This window comes from Ovis aries, chromosome 11, assembly GCF_016772045.2.
Source record: "Ovis aries strain OAR_USU_Benz2616 breed Rambouillet chromosome 11, ARS-UI_Ramb_v3.0, whole genome shotgun sequence".
Classification (NCBI taxonomy): Eukaryota; Metazoa; Chordata; class Mammalia; order Artiodactyla; family Bovidae; genus Ovis; species Ovis aries.
The window spans coordinates 47,150,776-47,166,981 of NC_056064.1; the positions used below are offsets into that span (position 1 = coordinate 47,150,776).

A 16,206-nucleotide genomic window follows, 5' to 3' on the forward strand; every position below is an offset into this window, starting at 1 on the left:
ATATCATACAGAATAGTTTCACTGCCCTAAAAATCCTCTACTGTGCCTGTTCATCCCTTCCTCCCCTTCAGCTCCAAGCAGCCGCTGATGTTTTTAGTATTCATAGATTTGCCTTTTGCAGAATGTCATGCAGTTGGAATATTACAGTATGTAGTCTTTTTAGATTGGCTGCTTTCACTTTTTTAATATGCACTTAAGTTTCCTCTATATCTTCTCATAACTTGATAGTTCACTTCTTTTTCATGTTGAATAATATTCTAATACCTGGATACTATAGTTTATTTATTCACTCACCTGCTTAAGGACATCTTGGTTGTTTCCAAGTGTGGATAGTTCTATAAATAAAGCTATAAACTCCCATGTTGTCCTTTACTTTTCATATGCTGCTAGAGGGAGCATCCTTGTGTGGCCATCACAGTAAGATGATTGAGCATAAGATGGAGCCTATTACCAGTTTCTCCTCTTGCTTGAGAAGCTAATTGCCCTGCATTCTTTCCTGTGCGCTCAAATCTTGAATGAGGTTGCATAATTTGAAGCGCTTCAGTGCAGTTCAGAATTGATCTGTTAGGAAATTATCAGAGTTTATCTGTGGACAGAACTCAGGTAATTCTGTTCAGTCCAAGACTTCTCTGGATATAACTTGTTCAAAAAAGTTTTAGAAGACATTTTATGATTGTTGTATATTGTAGTGGATACTCTAGATTTCCCTTAATCCTTCCATCTCTGTATTTTCACTCTTTTATCTTTGATTAGTTAAGTACTTCCAAAGTTATTTCATGGAATGTGTCTGAGACATTTCGCAATTTACCTATTTAATGGAGAGCCATTGTTGATAATATACTGGTCATTCTACATGCCTTTCAGAGATGAAAAACATGCAGCTTCCAGATAGTGGGCAAATGATTCTTCTTTCTTGTATTGATTTTGTCCTTTTATTGTTTATCTTTTTTTAATGTAGAGTTTTTCAAAAGTTTCTGTTTATGCAGCTGGATTTATTTTTTTAACTAGTATTCTCATGGTTCACATTATTGCATCTGTCATTGGTTATTTCCTTTTCCCATTATAGTTATGTGCATATTCTTTTGAGCTCTTCTGTCCTCTCTTTCTCTTTTAGATTATTTATGAGTCCAGTTTTTGGAACCTGTTATGCCTTTAAACAAATATTTGCTAAATACTTTTTATGTACCAGCTTCTGTGTCAGGTGCTAGGTTTTCAGTGGTGACCTTGCTGATACGGAGAAGTTACAGGGAATTCTGTGGTTATTTAGCCCAAATGGTACAGAAGTGCTTAGGAGTTAATTACATTATTATAGGAATATTTAAACGAAGGAGGCCTATTGTGCTCCTTTTTGAGTAACAGAGTAAGAAAAGGGCTTTAAGTGTGCAAGAGGGGTGAACATTGAAAATGAAAATTGATTGCCCACTAATAAAATAGTTCAAAAATGTATTGAGATATAGGATATTGAGCTTCCAGCCTTGATGGAACATTAGGATGAGAATAGTCATTACTTCCTGAACTGTTTAGACCAGGTGTCACAAACATAAAAGCTTAGGGGCCATGTAGATAACATAAGATCTGAATCAGTTATAAGACAATTAGAAATGATTGGGGTTCTATGAATGTTATTTGTTATTCTCCTGCCAGAGATTCACTTGCCAGGAATTTATTTGATTTCTGCTAGAGAATTAACATTAAAAAAGAAAAAAATGGATCTAAAACTTGGAAAAGTAGAATGAAATTTAGCCATATATTATTATCATAAATCCAATTAGATCAAACTGTCATTTTCCACTTAGCTTCAATTTTGTAGTTTCTATATTTTATTACAATAAATTTTCTAGTGGTATGTTAAGGAGAAAGTCATTTTTATTGAAATATAGCAATGAGATGGATAATTAGCCTTAAATAAGTATTTTATGTTTCATTTCATTCTTTATACATTTTAGTCAATTTTTATAAAATGTTTTAGGACTAGCAAAGACAAAATACCTCTGTACTTCAAAAAGTGATTATAATTGTAATTAATTTCACTCATCAGTTTTTCTTAACTTTATAATGTCTTGGTTTATTTTTAGGTATAAAATTTTTACTCTTTTTGACTCCTAGTTTTAGTAAATTTTAAGTAGTAATTTTTCTTCTAATAATAATCTGTACCTATATGTTTGTTTTCCTTTTGCAGCTTTGAAGAACTATACATAGTAGTAAGGTCTGAGTTAGGCAAAAGTTGAAGTATGACTAGAATTTCTTGGTTTTTCTTCAGATAAAAATTTGAACTTGCCCAGAATTCGTATACCCTTCTCTGACACACAGTCGCCTTAGTCTTTATTCTGGTTAGTTCATAACCAGTTTTTGTCTATTGAAATTATATTAGTCCTTTACCAAGTTAATAATCTAATGAATTAAGTCTTTGCTCAATTTTTCATTCATTTATTTACTAATTTAAGAAGTGTTAAAAGCCTACTGTGAGCTGGGCATTGAGTATAAAAAGGGTAAGATGAGGTTGTTCTATACGGGTTTGCTTTCAACAGTGATATACCAGCTGAAGAAATTAATTGATTAATTCAGTAAGTATTTGGTACCTACTGTTTACCAGGTATTATTCTCCAGTTATGGGCTTATCACAGTGAGTTAAATAAGCAGCTTTCATGACCTCTTGAAGCTTATATTCTAGTAAGGGAACTGATAATAAACAGGTTATAATATATCATTTAGAGATAAATATTTGAAGAAAAATACAGGCTAACAAGAGATGGATGAGAGCTTTGGCACATATGTCATTCCACCCAGTTGCTCCCCTTGAGTTAAAGGAGGTGGTCTTTGTACCCCTGTACTAATGAATGAGTCATTGGTGGCTCTCATCAGTACTGAGCAGTTCTCTGCCAGTAACTCCTGAGGAGACGGATGTGCTGATCCTGTAATGAGGATCAGGGTGGGACATCATGATGTCCACTGAAGCAGGATCTCTTTTCTCTCCCCACCCCCAAATGAGTTGTATCAAAATTTTTCTTTATGCGTTGCCAAAGACTAACGCCAACCTGTAACAGTACTTAATTTTTTTTTTTTTCTAGAGTAAGGTAAAATATGTTGAAGTATATAGTAGTGCCACACACACAAAAAAAACATTTTAAAAAGAAGAAACAAATGGAATACTACTTATGGAATTTTTAATTTGGATCACTGTATTTAGAAATTTTGTTTCAGCTCTTTTAAACAGACTTATTAAGTGTTTATTTAAGAAGAGATGCTGAGGAGGAGGACCGCCCATATTTGAACATCAAATATGGCCTTAAGCATTTATTAGCAGTGTAACTGTGAACATGTGATTTTACTTTTCTTTATTTCAACTTCCTTTTAAAAATGAAGCAGATACTACCTTGATGAGGACTAAATTAGATCATATATATATAATATTTTGCATAATATATATTTTCTCACTTGTATACACACAGAAAATCTGATACATAATGTCCTCTTCTAAGAAAATTTTAAGAGTTATACAATTTACTATTCAAATTTCATAGTATGTTTTAAAACATGAAGTATATTTTTTATATATCCCAACATACAATTTTTTCAAGTCTTTCAAATATTAGTGAAGTAAGTACCTATCAAGCTTACAACTTTTTGCTTCTCAGATAGTCTTTTAAAGTAAGATTAGAAGGGAAAAAACCCTAAAAATTGACTCTCAAGATGACTATGTAAAAGTAATATTTCATAAGTGCTTTAATATTTTTAGGATTCATCGCCGTATTTGTTTTCACTGGTAAAAAGAATAAGTTATTTGTTAGTGTTCACTTTAAATCTTTGTGTTATATTGTATCTAATGACCTTGCTAAATTCACATATTAATCTAATAGTTTATAAATTCTTCTAGATTGTCTAAGCAAATCATACTGTTTGTGAAAGTGGCATTTCTGTTTCTTCTCTGTTTTTATACTTTCTGTTTCATGGTCTTATGTTTTTGTACTGACTAAAGACCTCTTGGACCATGTTAAGTGCAAGTGGTGATAAAAGTGGTCACATTCTTCAGTCTTGGGGAATGTTTGCAGTCATTCACCATTACGTATGATGTTTGCTATAGGTTTTTAAAGCCTCTGCCTACAATGTGGGAGATCTGAGTTTGATCCCTGGTTTGGGAAGATCCCCTGGAGAAGGAAATGGCAACCCACTCCAGTATTCTTGCCTGGAGAATCCCATGGACAGAGGAGCCTGGTGGGCTACAGTCCACAGAGTCGTAAAAAGTCGGACACGACTGCGACTTCACTTCACTTTTTAAAAAGATACACTGTGTAGTATTAAAGAACTTCTCTTTATTTCTAGTTTTGTATAAGTTTAAAAAAATCATGAAGGAGTATTAAATTTTATCAATTGCTTTTGTTTCACTGATAAAATTAAATTATCTATTGATTATATGGTTTATTTCTCTTTTTACATGGTTAATTGACTTTCATGTGTTAAATCATTTTTGAATTTCTGAATTAAACCGCCACTTCTTCCTGATCTATATATTGGTATATTTGGTTTTGCCAGTATTTTGTTTAGAATTTTTGTACCTGTGGCAAAAGAGAGGTGTGTAATATTTCTTTCTTATAGCAATCTATTTTGGCTTTTGTTATCAAACTTCTGCTATCTTTAGAAGACATGTTTGGAAGTACTCCCAATTTTTCTACTGTCTGGGACAGTTTGTGTAAAATTGGTATTATTGCTTCTTTAAATTGTTGAAATCATCTAGTCCTAGAGTTTCTTTTGTAGGAATGTGTTTTTACTTCACTAAAAAAGTTCGGGTTCATAGACTGTTTAGCATAGGTTTACATTTAACACATGTATACCCACTGCTTAGAATCTTGTGTTGACCTATTGCTATAATTGTTCTATTACATGTGTGCCTTCCTTCCTTCATCCATCATTTTGTCTTATTTTTTAATGCATTTCAAAGTAGTTGGACATATCAGTATGCGTTCTTCTGAGTATTGAAGCATGAATATCATTAAGTTCAATATTTTCTTTTATATTAAGTACAGTTTTTGTGGAATATAATCCATAAAGTTGGTGTGAAAATTGGCTTAGTTTTGACAAATATATGCATTTGTGTATCCCAGGCTCCCTCAAGATACAGAATATTACTATCACTGGAGAGTTTACTCATGCCTTTTCTTAGTTAATTCTCATATCTGCCCTAAGAGACGACTGTTCTGATTTTTTAATTCTAATTTTTCTTACCATATTATTGCATACGTTTTAATGTAAGATGTTTTTACTCAGTGTAATATAGAGATTGATCTCTGTTGTTGAATATATGAATAGTTCGTACCTTTTAATTGCTGAGTAGTATTCCACTGTAAGAAAATATCATAGTTTATCCATTTCCCTGTTGATGGACATCTGTGTTAGTTTCTGGCTGTTATGATTAAATCTGCTATGAAAATTGTACTAGTCTTTTTAAGCACATGTGTTTTCATTTCTTCTGGGTAAATATGTAAAGGGTGGAGTCATATGTTAGGTTTATGCTTTGTTTTATAATAAACTCTCCAAAGCAAATTGTACCATTTTGCTCCTGAAATGGTGTATTAAGAATTTCAGTTGTCCTCCATCCTTGTCAATATTTGATATCATCAGGCTTCACAAAATTAGTTCTTCTGGTGGGAATATAGTGCTGGCTCATTGTAATTTGTATTTGCCCAATGACAGATAATGTTGAGCTTTTTTAATAAGAGTGTTAAAGAGAAGGTATATCTTTTTTTTAAAGTGTCTATTCAAATCTTTCACCCTTTTAAAAATTGTCTCTTTAAAATTGAATTGTAAATGTTTTTAATATATCTTGGAGATATATTTATGTTTATGTTAGATATGTTTTGTACATAACTTCTCTCAGTTTGTGACTTGCCTATTCATTTTTTTAATGCTATTTTTGATGAGCAGATTTTTTTTAAATTTCAATGAAATTTTATGGTTATTGGTTTCTGGGTCTAAGATTCCTTTGCCTTCTAAATAATGAAGATATTCTCCTGTGTTTTCTTTTGAAAGCCTTATGATTTCAGCATTTATGTGATGTTCGATTTACTTTGAATTTACTTTCATGTGTAGTGTGTGAGACACATATCAAGGTTAATTTTTAAAAATAGATATCTATTTGTTCCAGCACAATTTGTTGAAAAGACTTTGCTTTACCCACTAATAACTGTTGAAAACAGATGACAGTGTTAGTATAGGTCTTTTTCTGGACTATCTATTGTGTTCCATTGATCTATTCCATGAATCTTAGGCCAGTACTATACTGTCACAATTACTGGGTCTTGTAAGTGCTTCAGCTTTTGTTAGTTTTCAAGGTTCCTTTGGATGTTGTTCTAGGCTTTTTGCATTACCATATGCATTTTTAGAATCAGCTTCTCAAGTTCCACATACACAGAAAATGCCTGCTGGAATTTGGCCGAGATTTTATTGTTTCTTTAGAACAATACATGGAGAATTTATATTCTAAAGATACTGACCCTTCCATCCAGTGACCATAGTATCCAGGCATACCGTATTTTGCTGCACTTTGCTTTATTGTGCTTTGCAGATACTGTGTTTTGTTTTGTTTCACAAAATTGAAAATTTGTGGCAACCCTGAGCCAAGCAAGTCTATTTGCACCATTTTTGCAACAATATTTGTTCACTTCATATCTGTCACATTTTAGTAATTCTTGCAATGTTTCAAATGTTTTCATTTTTTATTATATTTATTCTGACGATCTGTGATCAATGATCTTTTTAAAATTGAGGTTACAGTGGTAGTTTCAGGTATACAGCATAAAGATTCAATAATTTAAGATTATACTGCATTAAAACTTCTTACAAGACAATGACTATAATTCTCTATTTTATATAATATCTTGCTTATCTATTTTATGCCCAGTAGTTTGTAGCATATCCCTTATTTGGCTCTCCCCTTTGGTAACTGCTAGTTTATTATCTATATGTGATCTATATTTGATGGCATATCTTTTCTCATTTTATATTTAATCTTTATGTGTCCATAGTCTTTTAGTAGAATATTTAACAGAATAACAATATAATTTGAGTTTAAAGCTACCATCTCACTGTTTCATATTTTATCCACACATACTATGCTTTTTCTCTCACTTCTTACCTTCTTTGGTTCAGTCATATATTTTAATTATTCTCTATCTCACCTCAGTAAGCTTTTAATAGCTATGCTAGAAATTACTACATGAATTTTGAGTTATTGCAATTTTCTGAAATTATTACTTCTGCCACATCCTGTTCAATGCAGATGGATATCTTGGACACTTTAACTCTGTTTATTCCACTCCTGACTTTTTTGTCTTTGTTGTTATGCATTGAAAAATCTCTGTGGGATTCCCAGGTGATACATTGGCATAGAATCCACCTGCCAATGTAGGAGGTGCAAGAAATGTGGGTTTGATCCCTGGGATGAGAAGATCCCCTGGAGAAGGAAATGGCAACCTACTCCAGTATTCTTGCCTGGAAAATTCCATGAGCAGAGAAGCCTGGTGGGCTACAGTCCATGGGGTCACAAAGTGTTGAACACGACTAAGCCCCACACTCATGACATATTTTAAGCTTAACATGTTATTAATGTAATTTTTGTAAACAATTTTTGTTCATTTATGTTTGCCAATATACTTACCTTTTTTGTGGCTCTTCCTTCTGAGTTGTTTTTCTAGCTCTCATTTTCCTTCTGTTGGAAGAACTTTGTTTTCGTATTTCTTTTCCTGATTAATTCTTTTTGTTCTGAATCACCTTTATTTTATTTTTATTTTCAGAATATATTATATATATTTGTTTATATTTTCAGTTTATATTTTAAACTGTTTATAGATTTCTTGATACCTCTTTTCCTTCAAAAATTTTAAGAAGTCATTCCATTGTCTGTGTCATTCATCATTGCTGTTGAAAGTTTCCTCTCAGTCTACTGATTGTTGCTTCTTTCAGTGTGTTTTATTTTTTTCCCTAGGTGTTTAACAATGTGGCTTTACATCTTATCAGTACTACGAAATTCTTGATTATTATCACTTCATATATTGCTTCTTTCTTATTTTCTCCCTTCTTTTCTTCTGGGATTTTAATGATATGTATGCTAGAGTCTTTCAAAGGATTCCATATGCCTCTCATACTGTTCCATAGTTTTCAGCCTTTAATTTCTGTGTGCTTTGGTTTGGAGATTTGCTGTTAACCTCTGTTCTAAATTCACATTTGCTCTGTTCAGGCTGCTGCAGGTTTCAGGTACTGATACATGGGGAAATTTTGCTGTGAAGAGCAAGGATAAAGGAGGAGTAATTGGACCATGTGGGAATAAAGAGAGGGGCTTACTTATTGGCTTTTGGTTAGGACATACTAGCATGTTTATGTTATGATGGGAATGATCCTGTAGAGAGAAAAAAATGAAAGCTATGTGAGAGAGAAAAGAAAGATGAATTTTAGATGAAAGTTCTTAAAAAGGTGAGAGAGGACATAGCAAAATTGTAAGGAGTTTTCCTTTGATGGGAGTGGGACATACAGAGGTTGGTATTAACAGTAGATGTGTACCGATGTACTCATATATGAGTAGTCTTGTGAGATGAACTTCTGGCTTGACAAGTGGAAAATATGCAGCTGCTGTGAGTTCTGGACTGTTAAACTTTGGGTGTGTGTTTTGGGAAAATTGTCCAAGAAATGGAGAGTCTTGTGGTAAACTGTATTTATAGCTACCTAATTGTTTTCTGTTTCTGTGTACCCTCAGTGATATCTGCCTTTTCTCTTAGGGTACTCAAGTATTATACTTTAAAGGGAATACTTAAATGTCTAATTAAATTAAATAAATGTTTCTGTCATATAGTTAAATTTTCTGTATTATATATGTAAGCAGAGTGGTTAATTCCTAATAGCATATTTAAAATGAATTCTTAATAGTATTTGGATAGCAAACCAAGTTTTCTAACATATTTTCCCACATTTTCTTTTGTAGTTTTGTGAGTCCTAGAATAGTACAACCATGTTTCGGAATAGTCTCAAGATGCTTCTTACTGGAGGAAAATCAAGTCGCAAGAACAGATCAAGTGGTGAGTAAACTCTGCTTCATTTATTTTGTGTTATGATTTAGAAAAGAAAGTTCTCTTAGGGATCTGAATTAATGCTACCACACTTCATATATTTTATTAAATGGCTGATTTAATTTAGAAAAAAGTTTACATTCCTGTAGGTCGTCATATGCATTATTAAGAACACTGGAACACTCATCAGGAATAGTCAGGTAAATGAAGAGTTTATGAAGGAAAAATGCTTATTTCAGATAGATGAGAGTGTAATATTTCTATGTAGTACATATTGAAGACCTTCCAGACTTAAATTTACTTTAAGAATCAACCTTTAAAATTATTTCAGTCCCAGATACTCTTTGGGGAAGGAGACTAAAAATAATTGAGATAGTCCTCAAAGGGTTATACAAAAAATGTAAACTGAACATTTTTATAATCATTAAAAGATTTAAAAAAAATGTGTGTGTAATTCATAGACTTTTAAGGTAAAAACAAACCAAAACTATATAGATAGTTTTTCGGGAGAAATCTTGAAGATTAATACACTATATATATTTCTTTTCTACAAATGGGTTGTTGGTTTTTATCATATTTTCTTTCATTGATGTGTAGCGATTTACAGTATTGTGTTTCAAGTGTACAACAGCAAGTCACTATTTTTGCAGATTATATTTCATTAATACGTTATTATAAGATAATGGTTACAATTCTCTGTTCAGTTCAGTCGCTCAGTCGAGTCTGACTCTTTGTGACCCCATGAACCGCAGCTCACCGGGCCTCCCTGTCCAACACCAACTCCTGGAGTCCACCCAAACCCATGTCCATTGAGTTGGTGATGCCATCCAACCATCTCATCCTCTGTCGTCTGCTTATCCTCCTGCCCTCAGTCTTTCCCAGCATCAGGGTCTTTTCAAATGAGTCAGCTCTTCTCATCAGGTGACCAAAGTATTGGAGTTTCAGTTTCAACATCAGTCCTTCCAGTGAACACCCAGGACTGATCTCCTTTAGAATGGACTGGTTTGGTCTCCTTGCAGTCCAAGGGACTCTCAAGAGTCTTCTCCAACACCACAGTTCAAAAGCATCAATTCTTCGGTGCTCTGTCTTCTTTATAGTCCAACTCTCATATCCATACTTGACCACTGGAAAAACCATAGCCTTCACTAGACAGACCTTTGTGGGCAAAGTAACGTCTCTGCTTTTTAATATGTTGTCTAGGTTTATCATAACCTTCCTTCCAAGGAGTAAGCGTCTTTTAATTTCATGGCTGCAATCACCATCCACAGTGATTTTGGAGCCTAGAAAAATAAAGTCAGCCACTGTTTCCACTGTTTCCCCATCTATTTCCCATGAAGTGATGGGACCGGATGCCATGATCTTAGTTTTCTGAATGTTGAGCTTTAAGCCAACTTTTTCACTCTCCTCTTTCACTTTCGTCAAGAGGCTCTTTAGTTCCACTTCACTTTCTGCCATAAGGGTGGTGTCATCTGCATATCTGAGGTTATTGATATTTCTCCTGGCAGTCTTGATTCCAGCTTGTGCTTCTTCCAGCCCAGCGTTTCTCATGATGTACTCTGCATATAAGTTAAGTAAGCAGGGTGACAGTGTACAGCCTTGAGGTACTCCTTTTCCTATTTGGAACCAGTCTGTTGTTCCATGTCCAGTTCTAACCATTGCTTCCTGACCTGTATACAGGTTTCTCAAGAGGCAGGTCAGGTGGTCTGGTATTCCCATCTCTTTCAGCATTTTCCAAAGTTTATTGTGATCCACACAGTCAAAGGCTTTGCCGTAGTCGATAAAGCAGAAATAGATGTTTTTCTGAAACTCTCTTGCTCTTTCCATGATCCAGCGGATGTTGACAATTTGATCTTTGGTTCCTCTGCCTTTTCTAAAACCAGTTGAACATCTGGAAGTTCATGGTTCACATATTGCTGAAGCCTGGCTTGGAGAATTTTAAGCATTACTTCATTAGTGTGTGAGATGAGTGCAATTGTGTGGTAGTTTGAGAATTCTTTGGCATTGCCTTTGGGTTTGGAATGAAAACTGACCTGTGGCCACTGCTGAGTTTTCCAAATTTGCTGACATATTGAGTGCAGCACTTTCACAGCATCATCTTTCAGGATTTGAAATAGCTCAACTGGAATTCCATCACCTCCACTAGCTTTGTTTGTAGTGATGCTTCCTAAGGCCCACTTGACTTCACATTCCAAGATGTTTGGCTCTAGATTAGAGATCACACCATCATGATTATCTGGGTCATGAAGATCTGTTTTGTACAGTTCTTCTGTGTAGTCTTGCCACCTCTTCGTAATATCTTCTGCTTCTGTTAGATCCCTATCATTTCTGTCCTTGGATCCCATCTTTGCATGGAATGTTCCCTTGGTATCTCTAATTTTCTTGAAGAGATCTCTAGTCTTTTCCATTCTGTTGTTTTCCTCTATTTCTTTGTATTGATCACTGAGGAAGGCTTTCTTATCTCTCCTTGCTTTTGTTTGGAACTCTGCATTCAAATGCGTATATCTTTCCTTTTCTCCTTTGCTTTTCGCTTTTCTTCTTTTCACAGCTATTTGTAAGGCCTCTTCAGAGGGCCATTTTGCTTTTTTGCACTGTTATTCTTCGGAATGGTCTTGATTCCTGTCTCCTGTATAATGCCACAAACCTCCATCCATAGTTCATCAGGAAATCTGTCTATCAGATCTAGTCCCTTAAATATATTTCTCACTTCCACTGTATAGTCATAAAGGATTTGATTTAGGTCATATCTGAATGGTCTAGTGGTTTCCTCCACTTTCTTCAATTTCAGTCTGAATTTGGCAATAAGGAGCTCATGATCTGAGCCACAGTCAGCTCCCAGTCTTGTTTTTGCTGACTGTATAGAGCTTCTCCATCTTTGGCTGCAAAGAATATAATCAGTCTGATTTCGGTGTCAACCATCTGGTGATGTCCATGTGTAGAGTCTTCTTGTGTGTTGTTGGAAGAGAGTGTTTGCTATGACCAATGCATTTTCTTGGCAGAACTCTTAATAGCCTTTGCCGTGCTTCATTCTGTACTCCAAGGCCAAATTTGCCTATTACTCCAGGTGTTTCTTGACTTCCTACTTTTGCATTCCAGTCCCCTGTAATGAAAAGGACATCTTTTTGGGTGTTAGTTCTAGAAGGTCTTGTAGGTCTTCATAGAGCTGTTCAACTTCAGGTTCTTCAGCATTACTGCTTGGGGCATAGACTTGGATTACCGTGATATTGAATGGTTTGCCTTGGAAACAAATAGAGATCATTCTGTCGTTTTTGAGATGGCATCCAAGTACTGCATTTTGGACTCTTTTGTTGACTATGATGTCTACTCCATTTCTTGTAAGAGATTCCTGCCCGCAGTGAGTGAGTGAGTGAAGTCGCTCAGTCATGTCTGACTTTTTGCGACCCCTTAGACTGTAGCCCACCAGGCTCCTCTGTCCATGAGATTCTCCAGGCAAGAATACTGGAGTGGGTTGCCATTTCCTTCTCCAGGGGATCTTCCCAACCCAAGGATCGAACCCAGGTCTCCCGCATTGCAGGCAAATGCTTTAACCTCTGAGCCACCAGGGAGTAGATATAATAGTCATCTGAGTTAAATTTACCCATTCCAGTCCAGTAAATCCTTCTTTCTATTATATTCTTTTAAGCTTTTCCATTTCCTATTTTTATGCATTTGACAAGTTTTCATGGGTGGTATGGGCTTCCCTGGTAGCTTAGTGTTAAAGAATTTGCCTGCAATGCAGTTGACACAGAAAACTCAGGTTTGATACCTGAATCAGATCCCCTGGAGAAGGAAATGGCAGCCACTTCAGTATTCTTGCCTGGAAAATACCATGGACAGAGGAGCCTGGCAGGCTACTATCCATAGGATTGCAAAGAGCTGGACACAACTGAAGTGACTTAGCAAGGCATTGGTGGTATATTCTTTATCAGTCTCTTCAAAATATTTTTTAGCACTGCTTGTGGTTTCTTCTTGACCCGTAGGTATTATTTAGAATATAATTGTTTATGTCCAAACAGTTGATGATTTCCTGGTCATCTTATTATTAACTTAGCTAATTGTACTCTTATCAGAGAACCTATCCTGTATTATTTTATTGTTTTTATATTTATTGGGTTTTCCTTATAGCTTTGCATACAGTCAGTTTTGTCTGATGTTCTTGATGTACCAAGTAATGTGGATTCTTCAGGTTTGGGTACAGTGTAGGTCATTTTTGTAAATGGTGATCCTCAAATGCTTTATGTCCTAACTTTAAAAAATTATTTACCAAGAAAAGTGTGATTAAATCCTATACTATGATTGTGGAATTGTCTGTATCTCGAAGCTGTCTTATTAGGGAAGATCCCTGGAGTAGGAAATGACAACCTACTCCTGTATTCTTGCCTGGAGAATCCCATGAACAGAGGAGCCTGGCGGGCTACAGTCCATGGGATCACAGAGTCTTTCATGACTGAGCCACTAACACACACATGCATGTGCACACACCCCATGATGAAATGTTCCTCTTTATTTTTAATAATGCCTTCTGCTTGAAAGTTGACTTTGTCTAATGTTAACACAGCTGCCTAGCATTGTTTGGATAGTATTTATAAGGTATAATTTGTTCTGTTCTTTTATTTTCAACATATCTACATGGTTATACTGTTAGTAGCACATAGTTGAATTTTCTTTTTGTATTCATTCAGACAAGTTTTTCCTCTCAAAGGAGATGTTGGAATTCATTTATATTAATTCAGCTAGTGATACAGACTTCCTCGTAGTGCATTCAGTAAAGAATGCACTGTCTGCAGTGCAGGAGACCCAGGTTTAATTCCTGGGTCCAGAAGATCCCCTGGAGAAGGAAAAGACAATCCATTCCATTCTTCTTGCCTTAAGAATCCCATGGATAAAGGAGCCTGGCCCATGGGGTTGCAAGAGTCAGACATGATTCTTTAATCTAGAGATTAAACCACTACCAACCAGTGATATATCTGAGGTTGAATATAACATTGCTCTGTGTTTTGTGCTTGTCCTGCCTGTTCTGTGCTTTTTTCCCCCTCTCTTTTATTGCTTTATTTTGGATTGATCAGAACATTTTTTATATTCCATATCTCTCCCTATTGATTTGGGGATTATGAACTCTTGATTATAATTCATTCAGTAACCACTTAACTTTAAGATTAAAACATCAATCAAAGTTTGGTGTCAATTGGTACTTTTACCGTCTCCTTGGACAATGCAAGAGTCTTAGAATCTTTAGATTAGTTTAAATAGTTTGTATTTAAACTCCACAAGACATTATTATTGTTGTTTTATGTAGTCACTGTTATATAGATTTATTCACAGATTTGACCTTTTTATTGATTTTTATTCCCTCCTTCCTTCACTTTCTAGATGGAATCACCAAATTTCTTTTTGTTTCTAGAACACCCTTTATAATTTCCTTTAGTTGGAATCTTGATGTGGCAAATTTGCTTCAGTTATCTGAAGACACCTTTATTTTGCCTTTATTTTTACAGGATGTTTTTGCTGGGAGTGGATTTATATATTGTCATCTGTTTTCTTTCAGCACTTTGAAATATTGTTCATTGTCTTCTGGCTTCTTGAATTACTTCTGGTGAAAAGTTAGCTGTCAGTCTAAATGCTGTCTGCAATCTGTCTTTTATCTCTTTGTTTTCAGTTTTCTAGATGTTACATTGATGTGTGTAGGAGTGCTTTTCTTTTAAATCTATCTTTGTTTAGCTTCTATTTATTTATGTTTGGTAGGGTTTTCCGAATATGTGGCTTGATGACTTTCATCTGCTTGGGAAAATTATTTCTCATTATCTTTTTAAATTTCATTTTTCCCCATTTTTCTCTTTGTTCTTTCTTTCTGGGACTCCAGCTATGCTTTTGATAGACACTCATTTGTGTCTCTTACACTTTCTTTCTATCCTTTTGTCTCTGTGCTTTATGTTGGATAGTATAAAAAATCTGTTGGTGTTGTTTAGTTGCTAAGTCACGTATGACTCTTTGCAACCTCATGGACTGTAACATGCCAGGATCCTCTGTCTTCCACTGGTTCCCAGAGTTTGATCAAATTCATGTCCTTTGAGTTGGGTGATGTTATCTAACTGTCTCTTCCTCCGCCACCCACTTCTCCTTTTGCCTTCAATCTTACCCAGCATCAGAGTCTTTTCCAGTGAGTTGGCTTTTCTCATCGGGTGGTAAGAGTAGTGGAGCTTCAGCTTCAATATCAGCCCTTCCAATGAATATTCAGGGCTGATTTCCTTTCAGTCAGTTCAATTCAGTCGCTCAGTTGTGTCCGACTCTTTGCGACCCCATGGACTGCAATGTGCCAGGCCTCCCTGTCTGTCATGGAGTTTACTCAAACTCATGTCCATTGAAGCAGTGATGCCATCCAACCATCTCATCCTCGGTCGGCCCCTTCTCCTCCTGCCTTCAATCTTTCCCAGCATCAGGGTCTTTTCCAGTGAGTCAGTTCTTCACATCAAGAATGGCCAAAGTATTGGAGTTTCAGCTTCAACATGAGTCCTTCCAATGAATATTCAGGACTGATTTCCTTTAGGATGGACTGGTTGGATCTCCTTGCCAGTCCAAGGGACTCTCAAGAGTCTTCTCCAACACCACAGTTCAAAAGCATCAGTTCTTTGGCGCTCAGGTTTCTTTATAGTCCAACTCTCACATCCATACGTGACCACTGGAAAACCATAGCTTTGACTAGATGGACCTTTGTTGGCAAAGTAATGTCTCTGCTTTTTAACATGCTGTCTAGGTTGGTTATAACTTTTCTTCCAAGGAGCAAGCGTCTTTTTATTTCATGACTGCAATCACCATCTGCAGTGGTTTTGGAGCCCAAGAAAATAAAGTCAGCCACTGTTTCCACTGTTTCTCCATCTATTTGCCATGAAGTGATGGGACCAGATGCCATGATCTTAGTGTTCTGAATGTTGAGCTTTAAGCCAACTTTTCGACTCTCCTCTTTCACTTTCATCAAGAGGCTCTTTAGTTCTTCTTCACTTAATCAGTGGAGAATTGATTTCCTTTAAGATTGACTAGTTTGATCTTCTTGCTGTCCAAGGGACTCTCAAGAGTCTCCTCCAGCACCACCATTCGAAAACATCAATTCTGGTGCTTAGTGTTCTTTATGGTCCAGCTCTCACATCCATACATGACTACT

The 16,206-nt window shown here is 35.5% G+C and overlaps 1 protein-coding gene across 7 annotated transcripts in view; it reads left to right on the forward strand.

The window, feature by feature from the left end:
* The window catches only part of TANC2 (tetratricopeptide repeat, ankyrin repeat and coiled-coil containing 2), a 371,608-nt gene that overhangs the window by 30,860 nt on the left and 324,542 nt on the right, over positions 1-16,206 (forward strand). For all 7 annotated transcript variants that reach the window (XM_042256150.2, XM_027974357.3, XM_042256152.2 and 4 more), the window contains exon 2: positions 8,969-9,062. In XM_042256150.2, coding sequence (XP_042112084.1) covers positions 8,996-9,062 — 67 coding nt within the window. In that variant the 5' untranslated portion in view covers positions 8,969-8,995. The remainder of the gene's footprint in view (positions 1-8,968; positions 9,063-16,206) is intronic.